Genomic DNA, 20,407 nt, shown 5'->3' on the forward strand with positions numbered 1-20,407 from the left:
TTGTAGTCTCAGGAGCCTGAAAGAAGAAGTTGCTGGCAGGCGACCAGTGTCGATATTCGGAGAGATCCAAGCCTGGATAGGTGATGGAGATAACCTGAAAGCAGAGGGGACTCAGTTCGTAATCACTAGCCAGTGATGGAGTTGGCACCAGGATGGCACCGGAGGTAGTCACCGCGATCAGGTTGAGTGGGTGACGCTGGACTCTGCTTTCCCTCGGTGCAGGAGGCGTTGTTGGCGACCTGGCAGAAGGGGGCGAGCTGTCCCACGAAGGTGTCTGCTGTCGGCGATGCTGGACCCAAGATTGGGCAACAACCCTGGGCAAGGCAAGCCCACGCGGTGGAGTCAAGATGGCGTCTGGAGTGGACCAGGGGGGTCCGGGGTGCTCCTCTATTGGAGGGGACCCAAGGCCAGTCTGGGGCAACCAGACTAGCGGCAGAAGTGTCGTGGTGCGTCGTTAGTAGGGCCACTAGCCGGACATGCTTTGATAATGCGATACCAGAGTTAGCAAATAACCGCGAGGATTATAATGCACTTTAAGAGTATATGGTACGCGTTATCCTGGAACAGCTATTAGGACTTGGTTCCGCAAGCTGCAGACGGGCTCAGCTCACGCCAGAGCACCATCTCCCATGATTCCAAGCACTCTGCCTTCAGGATTGATAAGGCCTGCCAAAGGAGTGACTGATAGGAATACATGTGTCCAGTTTAGAGTTAGATATAGGAATACTATACCTAAAGCAAAGGGTGATTACACCACCTTGCCCCAGCCGTCGTGCAGCCAGTTGTGTCAGATTTGGGTGGCCAGCCAGGGGTGGCATAATATATGCTGCAGCCCCTGGGTACACCTAGGCCCTGGATACCTAAGGTATGCTAATACAGGGACTGATAAGGTGGCCCAGTTCCAATTAGTAAATGCACCTAAGGTACATGTGTCACTTTAGAGAGATAACAGCTAGGCTGTGGGTCTGATTAGCAGGCCCACAGCCAGGAAAAGTCGTAAACCAATGAAGCAAAAATCTAGGGTGATCATAGGATTGCAGACCCTACTCTCCTACAGTGGGGTCCAGAAACCCACCCTTGATGCTAGTCCCTACTGACCAAGCCCAGCCTAGAGCCCTGTGTGGGACCAAGACCAGAAAAACCATCTTAAGGACCTACATATTGTGAAGAGGCCTTGAAGAACACCAGCAAGCTCCTGACCGGTTAAGCGGTGTCCTCCTGGAGTCCTGACGTCGAGAAGCCTGGAGACCTGAGGCCTGAGGTGGAGAAGCGGCGCTGACAGGAAGCAGACGTCGTACCCGGAGCCGTCAGACGTCGAGAGAGGGCGCCGACGGAGGTCGTGGAGAGTCACCAGAGGTCGAGTAAGGAGTCACCAGAGGTCGAGTAAGGAGTCACCAGAGGTCGAGTAAGGAGTCACCAGAGGTCGAGTAAGGAGTCACCAGAGGTCGAGTAAGGAGTCACCAGAGGTCGAGTAAGGAGTCACCAGAGGTCGAGTAAGGAGTCACCAGAGGTCGAGTAAGGAGTCACCAGAGGTCGAGTAAGGAGTCACCAGAGGTCGAGTAAGGAGTCACCAGAGGTCGAGTAAGGAGTCACCAGAGGTCGAGTAAGGAGTCACCAGAGGTCGAGTAAGGAGTCACCAGAGGTCGAGTAAGGAGTCACCAGAGGTCGAGTAAGGAGTCACCAGAGGTCGAGTAAGGAGTCACCAGAGGTCGAGTAAGGAGTCACCAGAGGTCGAGTAAGGAGTCACCAGAGGTCGAGTAAGGTGTCACCAGAGGTTGAGGTGAAGCGCACCAGAGGTCGGGAGTGGAGGTCGCACTATGGAGACACCCGGAAGCGGGGAGGCCGTGACCCTGCGACGCCGGAAGGCGACACCGAACCGGAGCCGCCCAGCGACACCGAACCGAGGCCGCCCAGCGACACCGAACCGAGGCCGCCCAGCGACACCGAACCGAGGCCGCCCAGCGACACCGAACCGAGGCCGCCCAGCGACACCGAACCGAGGCCGCCCAGCGACACCGAACCGAGGCCGCCCAGCGACACCGAACCGAGGCCGCCCAGCGACACCGAACCGAGGCCGCCCAGCGACACCGAACCGAGGCCGAGCGGAGCCGATCATCGTGAAAAGGGCAGTAAGTGGTAGAGGGGGCGTCTGAGGCCCCGTGGAGCCCTAAAAGACCATTCTAGGGGCTAGAGGGGTGTTAGAACCAGCCTGGGAGTGCCAGGGGTGAACTGAGACTGGTGCAGTGACCTCTGTGAGGGGTTGTGTATTTTGGGAGAACCAGATTCTTAGGTTACCTATATTCTACCTCAGTTCAGGCCCAGCCTTGACCAATCTAGGTGGGACACCCCCCCCCCCCCCATGTCATCCAAATGACCACAAGCTGTACTTGGGCAAAGTGAAACCAAACTACCTCATGAAAGGGTTGTGAACTGTAATTGTCATTGATTGTGTTATTTAAGTTATTGAGGGTGCTTTATTTATTGTCCTGCACTGTATTTATTCCGGACTGTATTTGCCATCTGTATTTATTGCACCTATATTTATTCCGTGTTTTTTTATGACCTGATCCTATTTATTGAAACCCCACTGTGGTATTATTTATTTGACCTGCTATTTTCAAGAAAAGTCTTATGGTATTGCATGTATGTTTTGAAACCTGCAACTAAGAGAAAATAAGATAAAGACAAACTTCTTTCTTTCATAATTTTTACGGTGTAGTGTCGTTTTTGGAACGGATGAACGCATGGTTATTGTGAGGGTGTGACGTACGCTTCACACGGTGCCTGACCCCAGCCGCTCGAGCCAAGCTACCATTGTGCTGGGAACCTGGTGACTGCTAACCCGGTTGCCCGGTTTCCAACACCCAGCATATGCTCTCGGCCGCTACCAAACTGATTGTTCTGGATATCTAGGGGCCCTATACGCCAGTGATAGGAAGAGTAGGGGAAACATTTTTGGACCAACCCAGCATACACTGGAGATATGGTGCGTAGCTAATGCTAGACTGGGATGGGCGGGATTTTTCACAGGTGACACCGCTATGGTACACCCAGAAGTTGGGCATGCTATGAGCCCGGTTTCGACAAATGGGACCTCATTGGTGTCTCCGCGGTGAAAGATTTGGTGAAGGGAGCCATGCTTACGTTTGGGGACCTTCAGAGGCAATATCACCTGGCCCAAGGGGAACAATACAGATATTTACAAATCAGTCATGCGATACGGGCGGCTTTTCCGTCCCTCAAAGATATACCATACTCGTCCCCACTAGAAGACCGCTTGTTGGACGGGCCCCTCGTTTCAAAGGCGATATCCCTGACTTACAAGAAGCTAAGCAATAATCTACCAAAGACCTTTCCAAAACTCAGAGCGATGGCAGGACAACCTAGGCCCGCTAGATGAAGACTGGCAGTCGGCTCTCATTGAAATGTTGTGTACCTTGAACATGTTGTAATAAAAAACAATTTACAAATTTGAAAAAAAAAAAGTTTAGAGGAAATCCCCACATCCTGCAGACAAGATGAACTACCTTGGGTGAAGCCGCCACGTGATCAGCCAAGTAATGCAGACGGAGACGGTCTGCAAATCTGGCCAGTGTCCTGAATGTACATGCCATCACACAAATCCGATGGCCCTGAACCCAGGACCAGAGTCGCAGAGCCTCTGTAGCGACGATACGACCCTACACCTCTGTTGATGTATCACATTGCGATAGTGTTGTCTGTCAGGACCTGTACGGAACGTGCAGGGACGGAAGGAAAGCCTTTAGTGCTAAATGAATCGCCCGCAATTCCAGAAGATTGATGTGAAGCAACCTTTCCTCTGGAGACCAAAGACCTTTGACCTCCATATCTCCCAGATGAGCACCCCAGCCAAGAGTGGAGGCATCTGAGAACACTGGCCATCGATGGAGGAAGCTGAAAAAGCTTCCCTTGAGACAAGTTGCCCTGTACACTCCAACAAGATGATCTGCTGCAGTTTCTCTGGAGATCTTGACTGACTCCCTGAGATCCCCCTGTTGTGCTGATACCACTGGCTGCAGAGACACCACTGGAGCGCCCTCATGTGCCAGTGTGCATGGTTGACCAACAGAATGCAGGAAGCGAACAGACTGAGCAGGCGTAGGACCTTCAGGACTGGAACAACTGCTCCATCGTGAAACAAGGGAATAATTTCCTGAATGTCGAGAATATTCTGCAGAGGTGGAAATGCTGGACAATGTAGTATCCAGTAATGCCCATATGAACAGGTTGCATTGAGAGGGCACCAGGTGAGACTTTGGTACATTTATAAAAATAAAAAAACTTACAACAGCAGTGCGGTTATCTGCAGATAAAGCACCATCTCCAGCGACTTGGCTTTGAGCAGCCAGTCGTCCGGGTAATGGAAAACAGGGATTCCTGACTTTGAGATGAGCTGCCACCACCTTTGTGAAGACTCGAGGTGCAGAAGTAAGACCAAACAGGCGGAGCGCAAACTGGTAGTGTTGGGACCCTACTGATATACTTCCCTTGCAACTTCAGGATGGGGATGTAAAACTACGAATCCTGCAAATTGATCAACACCATCCAGTCTTCTTGCTGCAATGTAAACAGAACCCGAGCTAGGGTCAACCTCTTCAATTTCCCCTGCCAGGGGTAAAAATTCAAGACCCTGAGGTCTAGAATAGGCCTTAACCGGCCATCCTTCTTGAGAATCAGAAAATACTGGGAGTACCATCCCCCGACCCCTTTCCTGCTCCGGGACCACCTCTATCGCACCTTCCTGCAATAACACAAGAACCTCTTGCTGTAGAAGCAACTAATGGTCCTCTGAACACCCGCCCTGGCAAGGAGGGTAAGGAGAGGAACTCCCAGATTCTACAAGATTCAAAGCCTAAAGGTCTGATTTTCTAGATTTCCAATCTTTTAGAAAATGGTACACCAGACCCCCCTATAGTACCAGCATGCTCCAAGATGGGGGGGGGGGGATCTAGGGCTGCCAACCAGAGACCAGTGGCAGGGGCAGAAGGAGTGGACGTGCTGCACCCTGCAAACGACCTCTGTTCATCCCTCTAAGTTGTATACAGGATGTTGTGCTGTTGCTGTAACGGAGGTTGTTGACAGCCTTGAAAGGAAGACATCCTGCCAAAGCCACGACACCTTTTAAAAGCAAATCCTCTAGATTGGGATTGGAGTCCTAAAGATTTAGCCGTGGCTCAGTCCTTAAGCTCCTGCAGCGCATTATCAGCCTTTTCCCCAAAAAGCCTTGAACCATCAAAGGTAAGACCAAGAATATTTTGAATATCAGGAGAAAAACCTGAAGACCTAAGCCAGGCATGCCTTCTTGTAGCCCATCACTCTTGTAACTGAATCAGCCGTGTCCAATCCAGACTAAACTGACGAGCTGCTGCATGGGTACCCACCACTATCTCCTGAAAAAATATCCGATCATTCTCCTGCAGCTTAGGAATTAACTGCTTTGCTGAGTTCATCAAGGCATGGATACATCTCCCCAACAAGCAGGTTGCATTGGTGGATTTCAAAGCCATACTTTAAGAGAAAACCTTTAGTAGACTGTTCCAATTTTTTCTGGATCCCTGTCCCCAGGAGTCTGGGGAAAAGATACTGTCGATTGCTTTGAACAAGAAGCCTGCAACACCAAACTTTTAGGAGAAGGAGGACTTCAAAAATGCAGGATCATTTGGAGTAGGCATGTACCCTTTTGCTATGGTCCTTGAAACTGCAGGTGCAGAAAGAAGCTACCTCCAAAATAGGCTCAGTTAAAGCCTCATTAAATGGCGAAAGAGGCTCAACCACAGAGGAAGGAGAACGTAATACTTATTGGCCAGGAATCAGCAGTGGGAAGCTGAATATCTAAAAGTTCAGGTGCCTATCTAATAACTGCATGATAAGGCATAACATCCTGCCAGGGTAAAGCCTTTGGAGATTAAAGTTCCCATACTGGGGATGTATCGAATAGACTTGCCTCCTGAAAGCCTTCAAACCTAGTCAATCTCACCTTTTGCAGCCTCATCCTGCCGATACTCTTCCTCAAGAAGCCTCTACAGCCCTCTCCTAGATCTCCTCTGGAGCAGGACTTGGTGTTGACAGCAACGATGAAACAGGCACCAGCGTTGAAGGTACAGCTTCCGACTGAGGCAACGTCGCTGTTCTGAGCAGAAAAGAGGAGCGACCTTCAGATGGAGCCGGAGACTGAGAAAGAGGCGTTGAGAACCTCAGAGCCAGGAAGGCATACAAGGTGCCTGGGCATAAAGTTGAGGAACGCCCAAATTAAATGCAAGTGGACCCAAAGGCGCACTGGTAATGTAGGCTTCCTTGGCAAACACGCCATACATCACGTTGGAGAACTGCGATGGATCCGTACCAGGCCCAGAAAAGGAGGGGTAAGGAGCCGTATCCAGATTCCCCACAAGGCCATGAAGGCACCGGTGAAGTCTGGCCCAAGACAGGAGAAGTCACTGGTACCGGTTCAATAGAATCCCTCAGCGCCAGCTAAGCGCTCGGCCCAGGAGTACCCTTCGGCGTCTGAATGCACTGGAGAACCGGTTGGCATCTGAGAAATAGCTTGAGTCGCTGGAGGAGGCATTACAAGTCTAGAACAAGGTCTCTGAACCAGTGAGGCCGATTTCGAAGCCCTACCTTTTAACGAATGATGTCCAGAACCATGCCTCCACTTCATGTGCTTCTTAGACTTCAAAGCATGCGAAGTCAACAACTTCGACCTTTTTCAAACTCTTTTCTCCTTCCTTGCCTTAGCCATGAACTTGGCCTCATGCTCCTTAAAGGACTTCGGGTTCCTCTTGCGACAGCTGGTACAACCATAGAAGTCATGGTTCGAAGAGCGGCACCACAAACAGTCTTCATGGAGGTCCATGATCGACATGGCCCCCACATTCTCTACAAGGTCAAAACCCTGACCTTTGACGCCATCACACTGCCACTCCAAGGGAAACAGCAGACACAAGGAATAGTTTCTTTTCTGTAACTCCAGTTCTGTAGTAGGGGTAACTCTGTGATAGTCATAATCTAGTGAATAGTCCCGCCCATGTGCGAGGATCCCGGAGAAATAAAAAAATAATCACTTCAGGTGTAAAATCATGCAGACGTGCATGCACCTTTGAGAGAATTTAATTTAAAGACAGATAATGCAGCCTATACCCACAGGCTACACTGTCCAGTACTTCAACTAGAATTCCACCAACATCCACAAACAGCACTGCCTGTCCAGCTTTTCTCCACAAGGGAAACACCCTGCCTCTCCCAGCAAAAGCCTCTGGAATGATAGAGAGGAAGAAATGGACAGAAGCCCCATAGGCTGCCATTATGTGGCTCAGAACAGGATACTGTGCCTTTAAGAAAACTTTCCAGAACTTTCCCAGTATCCCAGAATGCACAGCAGGTCCATTTTACTTTCAGTTATTTTTGAAGGCATAGCACGCCAGACCTGTAGCATTCTACACATTAAGTATCTCTCCACCGGGGAGGCGGGCGGGCGCTTATGTCTAGAACAGATACCCCTACTACAGAACTGGAGTTACAGAAAAGAAACTACTCCTTCTGTAGTAGGGGATCTCTGTGTATAGTCATAATCTAGTGAATAGAATGGCAAGCCCATCCCCACACAACAACGGCGGTGAACACACAAGACAATACCACTACTGTGCGAACAGATTTTGCAGCGAAGCCTGCCCAACCTGAGCATCTGCCCTGGCATCTGTGTCCAGAAAGTAATGCGCAGCAAAGGTATGGACCGACTTCCAAGTGGCCGCCTTGCAGATTTCCGCAATCGGAACATTACGTAGCAAAGCAGTCGTGGCAGCTTTGCCCCTGGTGGAATAAGCCTTAGGTTTACCCCCCAAGGTCTTATTAGCCTTTTGATAACACAATTGTATGCAGGACATAATCCACCGAGAAATGGACTGCTTAGAGGTCGCAAGACCAGTCCTGACTGAGCCACAATTAACAAACAATTGGTCAGACCTACGAATATCCTTGGTCTTATCCAGATAGAATTTCAACACCCTCCGAACATCCAGGGAATGGAGAGACCTTTCCGCTGGCGAAGAGGGATTCTGAAAGAACGTAGGTAAAGTTATGGTCTGGTTGACATGAAAATCAGAGATAACCTTAGGAAGAAATTTAGGGTGAGTACGCATCACAACTTTAGCAGCGTGAAATACAGTATAAGGTTCTTGACAACATAATGCCTGAAGTTCACTCACCCTGTGGGCCGATGTAATGGCCACTAGGAACGCCGCCTTCCAGGATAGGTGCTGCAACGAAGCCTTGTGAATGGGTTCAACAGGCTCCTTCATCAGTCTGGACAGCACCACATTCAAGTCCCAGGAAAGCGATGGAAGTCTGACAGGAGGAAACACTTTCTTCAAACCTTCCAAGAAATCCTTGACCACAGGGATCTGAAAGAAGGAAGTCTGAAGGGCATTTCCTGTAAGCAGTCAAAGCAGCCAGATGAACCTTAATGGAATGGAAATTAAGGCCAGACTGCGCCAGATGTAAAAGGTATGGAAGGATGACATCTTCCTTACATGTTGTCGGATCAAAGTATTTGGACTTACACCAGATACAGAACCTCTTCCACTTGTAAGCATAGGATGTCCTAGTGGTAGCTCGTTAAGACTCCTTCAGTATGTCCATACAATCGTCTGGTAGATTCAGATGGCCATATTGCACTATTTCAGGAGCCATGCCGCAAACTCAAAGACGAGAGGTTGGGGTGCACCATCCGCCCCCTGAACTTCGTGAGAAGGTCCGGCCTGCACGGCAACCGTATGTGAGGAAGGAGAGACTGGTGAAGTAGGTCCGTGAACCACCACTGTCTGGGCCATTCCGGGGTAATCCGGATCATCCGCGCCCCGGACTGGGACAGCTTGATGAGCACCGCCGGAATCAGGGGAATGGGTGGAAAAGCGTACAGAAAGCTGTTAGACCAGTCGATCCATAACGCATTCCCCAGCGTCCCCTTCTGGTAGTACCTGGATGCGAAGTCTCGGCATTTGCTGTTTTCGGCGGTGGCGAACAGATCTACGTCTGGAGTCCCCCACCTTGCGAAAACTTCTCCTAGTACTTTTATGACCCATTCGTGGTTTTCCTGAATCAGCCTGCTCAGCGCGTCCGCCTGAGCATTCTGTACCCCCGGCAGATGCATGGCCGTAATAGTCAGTCCTCGGGCCAGCAGCCAGCGCCAGATCGCCGGCGCCTCCTGCGACAGAGTGCGCGATCTCGACACCCCCCCCCTGCTTGTTGAGGTAATACATCGTGGTTGTATTGTCCGTCTGTATCAGCAGCGAGTTGGTCTGGAAGGACGGAAGGAAGGCCTTCAGTGCCAGGAAGACAGCTCTGAGTTCCAGGAAATTGATGTGGTACGTCAATTCCACCGGAGACCACTTTCCTTGAATCTGCAAGTCCCCGGAATGCGCTCCCCAGCCTTGGAGAGACGCATCAGTCACAACACTGTTCGTGGGAATGGCCTTGTGGAAGGGAACCCCCCTGAGGAGGTTTTCTGCCGAACACCACCACCTCAGAGACTGAAGAGCATGTAGAGACAGCCGTATCTGATCGTCCCAAGAACCTGTGTCTTCTGATCCCACTGATCCTCCAAGCACTCCTGCAGTGGTCTCATGTGCAGCCGTGCGTGAGGCGTGAGGCGTGAGTAAGATACAGAAGGCCATCGATCCCAGCAGCGAAGACACCTTCCTCACTGTCGGCGATGGAGCAGTCCTGAGGTCCTTAGCCTTCCGAAGGAGTGATAACCGTCTCTCCTCCGAAGGAGACACGCTTGCTGACCGCGTATCGATGGAGGCTCCCAGGTACTGTATGCACTGGACCGGAGTCTGGACCGATTTGGACATGAGGACGTGTACCCCCAGCTTGTGCAAGAGAGCGCACGTCCACCGGAAGTGTTCTTGCGCTTCCGAGAAGGATGAGGCCTTGATCAGCCAATCGTCCAGATACTGTTAGACAAACATCTTGTTCCTCCGCAGGTGTGCCGCCACCACCGCCATGCACTTAGAGAAGGTCCTGGGCGCAGACTTTAGCCCGAATGGCAGTACTGTGTATTGATCGTGATTGGCGCCGACTTGGAATCGCAGGAACTTCCTGTGCTTCCGTGCGATGGGCACATGGAAGTACGCGTCTTGTAGATCTATGGCACAGAGCCAGTCTCCCCGTTGCAGCAGAGGGTAACTGATGCAACGATAGCATGCAAAACTTCTCTGCAAATCCACTTGTTTGCCTGTCGCAAATCCAGAAAGGGCCTGAACTAGTTCTTGTCCTTGCGAACGAGGAAGAACCGAGAGTACAGACCTCTTCCCCTTTGAGACAGAGGTACCTCTTCTACCGCCTTTTTTCTCAACAAGATGTCTGCCTCTGCCTGGAGCTCTCGCAGCTGAAACTGAGAGCTTACCGGCGGAATCGCTGGAGGCGGGCTGATAAACCGAAAACTATCCATTGCAAACAATATTCAGCACCCACTTGTCCAAGTAATTTTTCTCCACTCTGCCGGAAAAAAAAATTGAATGCTTCCCCCCACTGGAGTGGGTAACGGTTGAGGGGGAAGTAGTCGCTCAGGGCCGAGACCCGGCCAGGCCCTTGGTAGTGGTAGCAGCCTGCTGGCCTCCTCTACCCCTCTGGCGTTTCTGGAAGGGCTTCCGGAACTGCTGCTGTCCCGAACCCTGCCCACGCCCTCTGCCCGTAGACACAAACCTCCTCTGGAACAGGCGCTTCTTCGGCCTTCTCCAACCCGACAGCAGTCAGGGTCTCCGCCTCCACCTTCATGCGGGCCATCTCATCATCCGCATGTTTTCCAAACAGGGTTCCCCCCGAGAAGGGCAGATTGGCTACTCTGTGCTGAGCCACGGGCTTCAGCGATGTCAGGCGCAGCCAAGAGTGACGCCTCTGATGGACACCATGACAGTAGGAGTGCGCCGCCAACAAGGAGACATCCGCTGCCGCACTGATGACCTGGTTCGAAACCAGCATCCCCTCTCGCACCGTTTCCAGGAAGTCCTCCTTCCTGTCCCGGGGTAGCAAGTCCGCATACTGTTGGAGGGACTCCCACAGGGCCCAGTCGTAACGTCCCAACAGCGCCCCCGCACTCGCCGCCTTCATGGTGGTAGACGCGGTCCCACACACCTTCCTGACCGCAGAGTCCAGCCAGCGGCTTTCCTTGTCGGGCGGAACAGTCGATGAAGGTGCTGTCGCATGCGGTTTCCTTGCCGCCGTCACGATGACAGAGTCCGGCTTCGGGTCCATCCTTAAAAAAGCAGGGTCCGAGTCTGAGGCCCGATACTTTTTCAGGAGCCGTGAGGGGGTGGATTTTGTCACCACGGGAGTGAGGAACAACTCCAACGCGGGCTCCACCAGTCCCGGCACTAGAGGCAGCAGGGGGCAAGATGTTTGTGTAAAGTCTTGAATATCACGGACGTCGTGGGTGTCGGCACCGTCACCGTGATTCCCAACTTGGCTGCCCCCCTCAGCAACACCTCCTGGAAGGAGACTAGATCGTCCACCGGAGACACCCTAGTCCCTGGTGAATCCGACAGCGTCGGTGAGAAGTCCCTGGCCGAGGACCGTGTGCGTGACCTGGACCTGTGCCTCCTATGGCGCCGTCCTGATGAAGACGACCTCCTATGGCTCCGCGACCTTCTCCTCCTGTAGGAGCGGGAGCATGACCTCGGCTTCGGCCTGTCTGACGGTCTAGCCGGGCCCGGCAACCGTGGGGGTCGCGGCCTCGGCGTCCCCTGCGGCGGAGTCTGATACCTGGGCAGGGAGACCGACCGCGGTGGAACTGCAGGCGGCCTCAACAGAGTGCGAGGTGGTAGAGGACGCGGAGGTGGAGGTGGTGACGCCGGTTGTGGCGGTGGAGGAGTCGGAGGTCGTGTGGCGGAGACGGCGTAGGGTTCCGAGGGGGTGTATACACCACGGAGTACCCCGATCCCCGCGACTCCGTTCCCCTCTTGCTCCTGGCGTCAGGGCTCCCCCTGCGCTGTCTCGACGTCGATAGTCTCCTCGATGTCGGCCGCCCTCGACGTCGATCTCCGTGACGTCGATAGTCTCCTCGATGTCGGTCGATTGTCGACCGTCGCCGACAGTGAGCGGCGCTCTCCCCTAGACGGCGAGCGCCGACGCCGGACCTGATTTCGCCGCCGATGGCTCGATGTCGACGGAGTCGTCGCAGAAGATACCGATGTAGTCGACGGCGGCCTGTTCAGCTCCTTCGACGTCGATAGTAGACGCCGCTTCTCCCCAGAGCCCTGGGGAGATGGCGAACAGACTGTAGTCATCCCCCTCGACGCTGCCGTCGGGGAGTGGGGGCGCTTGCTGGTCTTCCTGCCCCTGGGGAGCCCCCCAGAGGCCTCAGCATGGGCAGAATCAGCCCCTCCAGACCCACCTCATGCCTTCAGCTCTGTCCTCCAGGACCTGGAGCCTAATCTTCTTCCTCTCTCAGGGTCCTGGCTGAAAAAGAGCGGCAGATCTCACTCCTCAGGCACGTGGGACTGGGGAAGACAGACGATGCACACCCTGTGTGTGTCTGACTTAGCCTTTTTTCTTCCACAATCAGGACACTTGTCGAACAAGCCAGTCATGCTGATAACTCCAGAAGGAAAAAGGACTTTCTAACACTTGAAAAGAAACAAATAACCCTTGAAAAGGGAGAGCTCAATGCTCCAGGGACCTGCTAGCAGGAGCCGGAAAAAAGAACTGTAAGTAAAAGGGACCTGCTGTGCATTCTGGGATACTGGGAAAGTTCTGGAAAGTTCTTAAAGGCACAGTATCCTGTTCTGAGCCACATAATGGCAGCCTATGGGGCTTGTCTGTCCATTCCTTCCTCTCTATCATTCCAGAGGCTTTTGCTGGGAGAGGCAGGGTGTTTCCCTTGTGGAGAAAAGCTGGACAGACAGTGCTGTTTGTGGAGGTTGGTGGATTTCTAGTTGAAGTACTGGACAGTGTAGCCTGTGGGTATAGGCTGCATTATCGGTCTTTAAATTAAATTCTCTTAAAGGTGCATGCAGGTCTGCATGATTTTACACCTTAAGAGATTATTTTTTTATTTCTCCGGGATCCCCGCACATGGGCGGGACTATTCACTAGATTATGACTATACACAGAACCCTACTAAAGAAAGTAAAGTTATAATGGAGTCCCAGAAAACTAACGCATAGTCTGCATGGAAAAAAGGGAACTGACGTCCGTAAGACAACGTCTATTTGTGGCTCCGATTACGTCAGATGGAGTCGCGAGCAGAGGAGTGTCAACGAACGCCCTAGTAGACGTGGTGGGGCTAGGAAAAAAGTTTCCGTGGAATCCTGGCACAAGGGTAATTCAAAAAGCGAGGAATTCACAGGCAGATTTATCCATCTGAAAGAAATATATGCTTCAGGGTCCCCCCCCCCCCCCCACATGCAGGGCTTATTCATACGTTTGACGCACAAAGATGCTCAAGATACAGAACCAGCATATTAGTCTATCTAGACAACCGTATGTTACACGGCTTGTATGCGATACACTACTGGTCTGCCTGCAAGGTTGTTGGCAGGTGCTTGTGCATAGCTAGCCGTTTAAGAGTTAATCTGTATGCATGGTCCACTGTATTGTATAAATCCTGTATGTCAAAGTCTACGTGACTGTGCATGGATGCACTACCCCAGGTCATACCCATTTTGCTTTTCCAATGTCTCCCCATGTACTGTAGCACACATTCACAATGCTTCATGTACACCAATGTAAGACCAAAACATGTCAAAGGTTAAGATGACTCACCAAAGCTTAATTTGTCTCGGTTGTTGGCAACTGCATGAATTAAACCAATGGTGCCACACGAGTTGCCAATTGTTTGTTTCATAAAATACACTTTAGGGTGGTTTTCTTTCCCACTCAGGTCTGCAGCTTGCTTTTCTCTGAAGCTTTCATGCTGTAATTAAATAAATGGCAGTTTTAATTTTGATGTAAACAAAGTTATCACTTGGTAAACTGATTTAAAGTACTTGTAAAGCAATAGTTCATAGTTTGCTTACTTTTCCTGCATGCTCTGGATCGTTCCCGTTCCTATCCCTGTACCCAGAATGAATTTAATGTAGCTGATATTTTGATGGTTATTAAAATACAACAGTCACACTAAAGGGGACGGAAGTAGTGTTTACAAAAATTATAACTGGCAATCATTCAGGGTATACCGACCGCTGGTCTAACAGTCCAAACAGTCTGGGGTTGCTCAATTCTTTCCATGAGGAGCAGGATCAGTACTGATTTGCATAAGACAGATCTTCGTCTAGAAAGACTGGGCAAAAACTATTTGTTGGACAGCTGCCTTAAGCAACTGCCAGTGGTTATGCTACTTGTTGCATTCGCATCAAGTATACACAAGCGTGCCACATTATCAGCATCCTTTTAGGTATCCGTATCTAATTGTCCCCATTTTTTTTTTTTAAATGGCTGGGTGTAGTATGCGGAATGTAATAGTATCGGTCAGAAAACGGACCTCCTCCCAGTCTCATCCAGGATTCCCAGGTCTTGCTCTAAATTAGTTTCATTGCAAACTAAGAAACCACTAGATTGATTTTAAGACAAAGCCCTACGCATTTGTCAGATTGGGTCTAAAGAGGGGAGTGGAAAGCAGTTTATACTCCAGTGGGTTTTTGTCTGCTACGTCAGTGAGACATGTAAATATTTGGGATGGGAGTTCATATTGTCTCAGATCCTCAAAAAACCAACATCTCTTATTCCCCAAAGATTACCGACCTTTGATATGCCTAGGGGGTCCCATTTAAAACCCCTTTAGGTGTGATTAGGGCTGCCAGAATCCCAGAGGCATTTTCTAGAGTGGCTTTATCCTTCCAACCAATTTCTCAGAGCGTCTTTAATGTATTTTTAATGGCGGTTGCTGTGTGGTTATTCTCGTGTCTAACCCACCCCCACCACACCTGTATCACTATATAAAATAACTTGCGCTCCGTGTGCGCATCACCAGCCTACCACCCAGTAGGGGTCGTTTTTGCCATTCAATAAAAAAACTTCTTAATCACCAGCAACCACAATGCCCAGTTGTTAGCCTGTCTGACGCAGCTATGCCCCAGTCAAAGAGGCCTTATTAAAGCAGACTATTCTCAGAGGCCCTCTGTCTCACGTGAGCGACTTTAACTCTTAACAGTATGGATTTTTTTTATTTACAGAAAATGACCTTTCCTCCAGTGTTCCACATCTGCCTTCTAGTCTCAGAGAAGCCGACCTAGGACCTAGATTTTGATGCAGGATTTGCCTCTGCTCTCCCATAATAAAAATCCGCAAATTTACAGCTCCTACTTTCCCAATCTTCAGGAGGTTTGTTAAGTAGGTATACTGTAGACTTCTGCCACTTAACACCAGAGTACAGCTGAAAAATTCATTGAACTGCCAAGACTAGGTATGGAGTTAGCTACTGCTAAAAATAAGAGAATCTGCATAAAAGGAAATATCCTCCCACTCAGAGGCCAAATGAATACCCTGCAAGAGGGCATATCCTTACCTATTCCACTAGGGGTTCAATTTGGTAACTCCTTCCACCGCCCAGTTGAAATTCCCTGGAAAGTGTGCCATTCGCCCTTATTCGGGATATTTCATACAATATAGCACCGGGTTGTGGGGTGAACTCGTATCTGGGACCGACCTACAGGCGATTAATTGGTACCAGTCAGGGACAGCACACATGTAGTAACCCCACTTCGAAGCCTATATTATGTGGCCAACGGTAGTGGAGATGGGCATAGGTAGCAGGGCTCGGCATGAACACAGATCCATGAGGAGTGGAACAAGGAAATTCAAATGCATCAGATTGGCAGTGATTATAAGTAAGAAAAGGCAGGCACAATAGTGAGTTTGCATTTAAGAGTATTATTGTTTAAAAACTTATTAAAATTGCAATGATCGCAACACAACACATTAATATTCCAGACAGGTTATACCCCATTCTATATTTTTTAATTCGGTTTATTATAGTCCTTACCGCTATACAAACATATTACACTAACAGCATAATAAACTCCATTATGCCTGTGGGGAGAAAGATACATCAGATCAAACAGGGTTCCAGAGCAGTACGAGCGCTAGCGAGAACAGGTCACACCCTAACCTGCCGTGTTTTCTCCTGTCAGTGTTGAAAACAAACGGTACGCAGTAAACATTACTACAATATGTGAAGGCATACTTTCAAATACAAAACAGTTCAAACAATGGCTTCCAGGTGGGCTAGCAACCATCACATCTATCGGGTATGGGTTCCTGGTGACAAGTTCTGAGGGATCTCACCTTTATCAGGGAGCAGGTAAGCAAACTAGGGCTCACTCACAACGAATGCACCAGGCATCCCATCACTTAAAAAAGGTCGCAGTTTATTAACACTTCAACATTAATACATTTTGCCTCTTCATGGACATACAGAACATTGTTGACGCATTAAACAACTTTGCCATAATAGCTCATTTAGTCCGTTCTTGTTAGTTATCTGCTGTCATTCAGATCACTTTCTGGGGAGGGGACCAAATACCAAAGCCATTGTTGCAACTTTGCTAGGCTTCAACTTTCTACCATCTTGGTGGGCTTCTGCCCGGACTCGCCCGGGCCGCAAGTGCCGTCCCACTTGCCTTCAAACCCATCTTGGCCCTTCCCTGCTCCTCTGGGTCCCTGCCAGCAGTGTAGCAGCCCAAGGTCCCCATGTAAGCACCATCTATCCAGCCTTTGCCACTGGATTCAAAATAGCCTGGCGGATGAGGGTTATGAACCCTCAACCAGTCCCAGGATGCTGGTTTCCGGTCCAGGGAAGACACGGCTTGGCAGTTCGGGCTGGACTGTTCCCATGAGGCACATGGTCAGACTGATTTGCATATGGCCATATCTGAACTGGGGTGGTGGAGTGAACTAAAGAATGATGGATTAAACCCAGCTCAGTTGACTGGGGGGGGGGGGGGGGAGGGGGGGGGAGAAAGGGTGAAGGGTGAGTGTTTGATTTGCTCAAACACTCCGATCATCACCTTTGCCATCGCTTAATCCAGCCTGTGGCGGACTTCTAACCTCTTGCTCCTCTGGTACCCCTGCAGCAAGGAGGCCAAGGGCCCTGCAGGAGCCTCCCATCTACTTATAGCAATTTCTCTCCCTTTCTATCCTAGGTTTTCAGCCACGCTACCTATGGTCTTACTGGTCGGAGGGAGCTCCCCCTTGCCCCACTATGCTCACCTTCCGTTACATGAACCCCATTTGTTCAGCACCCTACAATGTTGCGTTACAACAAACAAATGGACGGAATGCTGACAATGCAGACATTCTCCCCCAGTCAAGAGATCTGGGTTAAATCCATCGTTCTTTTGCCCACTACGCCACCCCAGTTTAGACATGGCCATATGCAAATCAGTCTTGACCCTGTGCCTCATGGGAACAGTCCAGCCCGAACTGCCAAGCCATGTCTTCCCTGGACCGGAATCAAGCATCCTAGGACCGGTTTCTGGCTATCAGCCGTCATCAGCCAGGATAGCTTGACTCCAGTGGCGTAGTGAGCACGTGACCCACGTCTGGGCTGGACTGTTCCCATGAGGCACAGGGTCAGATTGATTTGCATATGGCCATGTCTGAACTGGGGTGGCAGAGTGGGCTAAAAAACGGTGATGGATCAAACCCAGATCTGTTGACTGGGTGTGAGTGTTTGATTGGTTCTGATGCTCCATCCATCACCACCAACTTTTGTACTACAATGTTGAGCAGGAACATATCTATCCCTACCCCTAGGGTCAGTACGTCTATCGAGTATGAACAATTGTTACTTACCTGTAAACAGGTGGTTCTCCAGTATTGGTGTCTTTCATAGATTCACATGCTTGAATATTCCCCGTCGGAGTGGGAGTCCCACGGTAAATAATATAGCAATATATACAGCCATAATATATATATACACATATACATAAGTAATCATATAAAAACAGATATAAGTAAGTGATAACATCAAGAATGTCCCTATATGAAATCTCCATAGAGATACATGGAAAGAGAAAAAAAGACATTCGCAGTCTGTCATTATGTTAGTCCAAACTACGGCCAATCAGGCGCCAGCTCCTCTAGAACCTTCTCCTCAGAGCTCCTCACCTCAGATTTTCGTAGCACCAAAGTGACTTTTAGAGTGTATGAGGAGAAGAGAGCCTCTGAAGGGAGGAGGGAGGGTCGCATGTGAATCTATGAAAGACACCAATACTGGAGAACCACCTGTTTACAGGTAAGTAACAATTGTTCTTCTCCAGTATTGGGGTGTCTTTCATAGACTCACATGCTTGAATATAGAATAGCTAGCAGTAACAATCATTGTTTCCATGATCACACAGCTTCGAAATTGTAATGACAATCTTCTTATGCATATGACAGTACTGAATAACTGTAACAGAATAAATGCATCATTATGTCAATTACAAATGGAAACAATATGGAGGAGGGAAGGAAGAGGCTCATCTTATTTAAAAAGACTGCGAAGCACTGCCTGCCCGACATCAGCATACTCCTCCTTTAAAGATTGTCAAGCAATAGTGTATTGTAAACGTGTCTGCTCGACCACGTAGCTGCTCTGCAGATCTGATGCAAAGGCACTCCAGCAAATAAAGCAGTTGAGGAAGACATTGCTCTGGTGGAGTGAGCCCTCACTGGTGACTGCAATGGCTTGTTTGCCTTTTTATGGCAAAAGACGATGGCAGCTGAAACTCAACGTGCAATAGTTGGTTTCGTCACTGGACGACCCTTGTGAAAGCGTCCAAACGCTATGAATAGTTGATCAGTCTTTCGTAAAGCGGCCGTTCTGCTGATGTAGAATGTTAAACATCGTTACACATCCAGGGAATGTAATCTCTGCTCCGCAGGAGTCTGCGGATTAGCAAAGAAAGTTCTTAAAATCACTGGTTCATTAATATGAAAGTCTGAAGGCACCTTCGGCAAGAAAGTTGGATTTGTACGCAATACTACAGAATCTGGTTTGAACTGTAGGAAAAAAGGTGGATTTATTGTAAATGCATGAATGTCACGGACGCGACGTGAAGACGTTAGCGCCCGAAGAAGAGCCACCTTCCATGTTAGATACTTCAACTCGACCTTGTGAATCGGTTCGTACGGTGGTCTCATTAGTTGAGCCAATACGATGTTCAGATGCCACAATGGAGGAGGGCGTCTAACAGGAGGAAATTTGCAAAATAACCCATAGAAGAATTGATGGATAATCCTTGAACAAAGGGAAGTTGAACCATCCTGACGGAAACGGGAAATTGCCGCCAGAAAAAAAAACCTAAAGGTTGCATGAGAGAATCCGGAGTTAGCGAAATGCAAGAAAAAACGGTAACAATTGTTCTGGATTGGAGTGAAAACGGGTGCACCCCATTAGATGCACACCAGTGGAGAACCTTTTCCACTTTAATTTGTACGTTTTCACCGTAGAAAGAGCCCTCGCCTGAGCCAAAATGTCTCTACAGTCCTGTGGAATGTCTAAATGGGCAAATTCACAGTGCTCAGGTTCCAAGCTGATAAGCTCAGTGAGGAGGGATTCGGGTGACAAATTATTATTATTATTTTTTTTTCTTGTCCATCGTCAGAGATCTGCACGAGGATGTAGAAGGATTGGTTCGCATTGAGACAGTAGGAGTAGTTCTGAGAACCATGCCTGTCGAGGCCAACGGGGGGGCTATAGAAGTAGATGGCAAGGTTGCCTCCGCATCTTCCACAGAAACTCGAGGTATGAGTGGGATTGGGGGGGAAGAACAAACGTAGTCAAACAGATTGTACCAGTTCATCAAAAAGGCATTGCCCAGAGATCCTTTGTGGGGATGCCAGCTTGCGTAATCTCGGCATTTCCGGTTCTCTAGTGTGGCAAAGAGATACAGCTGTGGGCGACCCCATCGTTGAAATATCCTCTCTAGAGTTGGTTGATGCAACTCCCATTCGTGGGTCGAAGAGGAGGACCTGCTCAGGGAATCCGCCAGGATATTGGATACCCCCGGTCAATGAACTGTTGCAATCATGATGCGATGGTTGACGGATCAATCCCAAATCGACAGCTAGTCGAGACAGTTTGAGATTTTGTTCCGCCCTGCTTGTTTATATAGTGCATGCAGGTTGATTGTCTGTATCAGGACTGATTCTCCTTGGATTAAAGGATGAAAAGCTTTGAGAGCCAGAAATATATAGCCATGAGTTCCAACCTGTTGACGTGGCAGGTTTTTATTTATTTATTTTATTATATTTTATTTTTTTTAACATATTGACCATTTTCCTTTTATTGATAAATCCTCCAAATGAGCACCCCATCCTTCCAGAGAGGCGTCTGTTATGGTCATGTCTGGTATCATTGTCAGAAAAGAAATGCCTTCCGTTTGATTTAACGGTTGTGTCCACCACT

General features: G+C 49.6%; 1 protein-coding gene across 1 annotated transcript in view; it reads right to left on the minus strand.

Moving 5' to 3' along the window:
- Positions 1–20,407, minus strand: part of UCHL1 (ubiquitin C-terminal hydrolase L1) — a 504,068-nt gene that overhangs the window by 390,499 nt on the left and 93,162 nt on the right. Inside the window, exon 2 of the mRNA XM_085643316.1 lies at positions 13,780–13,930. Within this exon, the coding sequence (XP_085499442.1) occupies positions 13,780–13,930 (151 nt within the window). The remainder of the gene's footprint in view (positions 1–13,779; positions 13,931–20,407) is intronic.

The sequence above is a fragment of the Triturus cristatus genome, chromosome 2_2, assembly GCF_964204655.1.
Source record: "Triturus cristatus chromosome 2_2, aTriCri1.1, whole genome shotgun sequence".
Taxonomy (NCBI): Eukaryota; Metazoa; Chordata; class Amphibia; order Caudata; family Salamandridae; genus Triturus; species Triturus cristatus.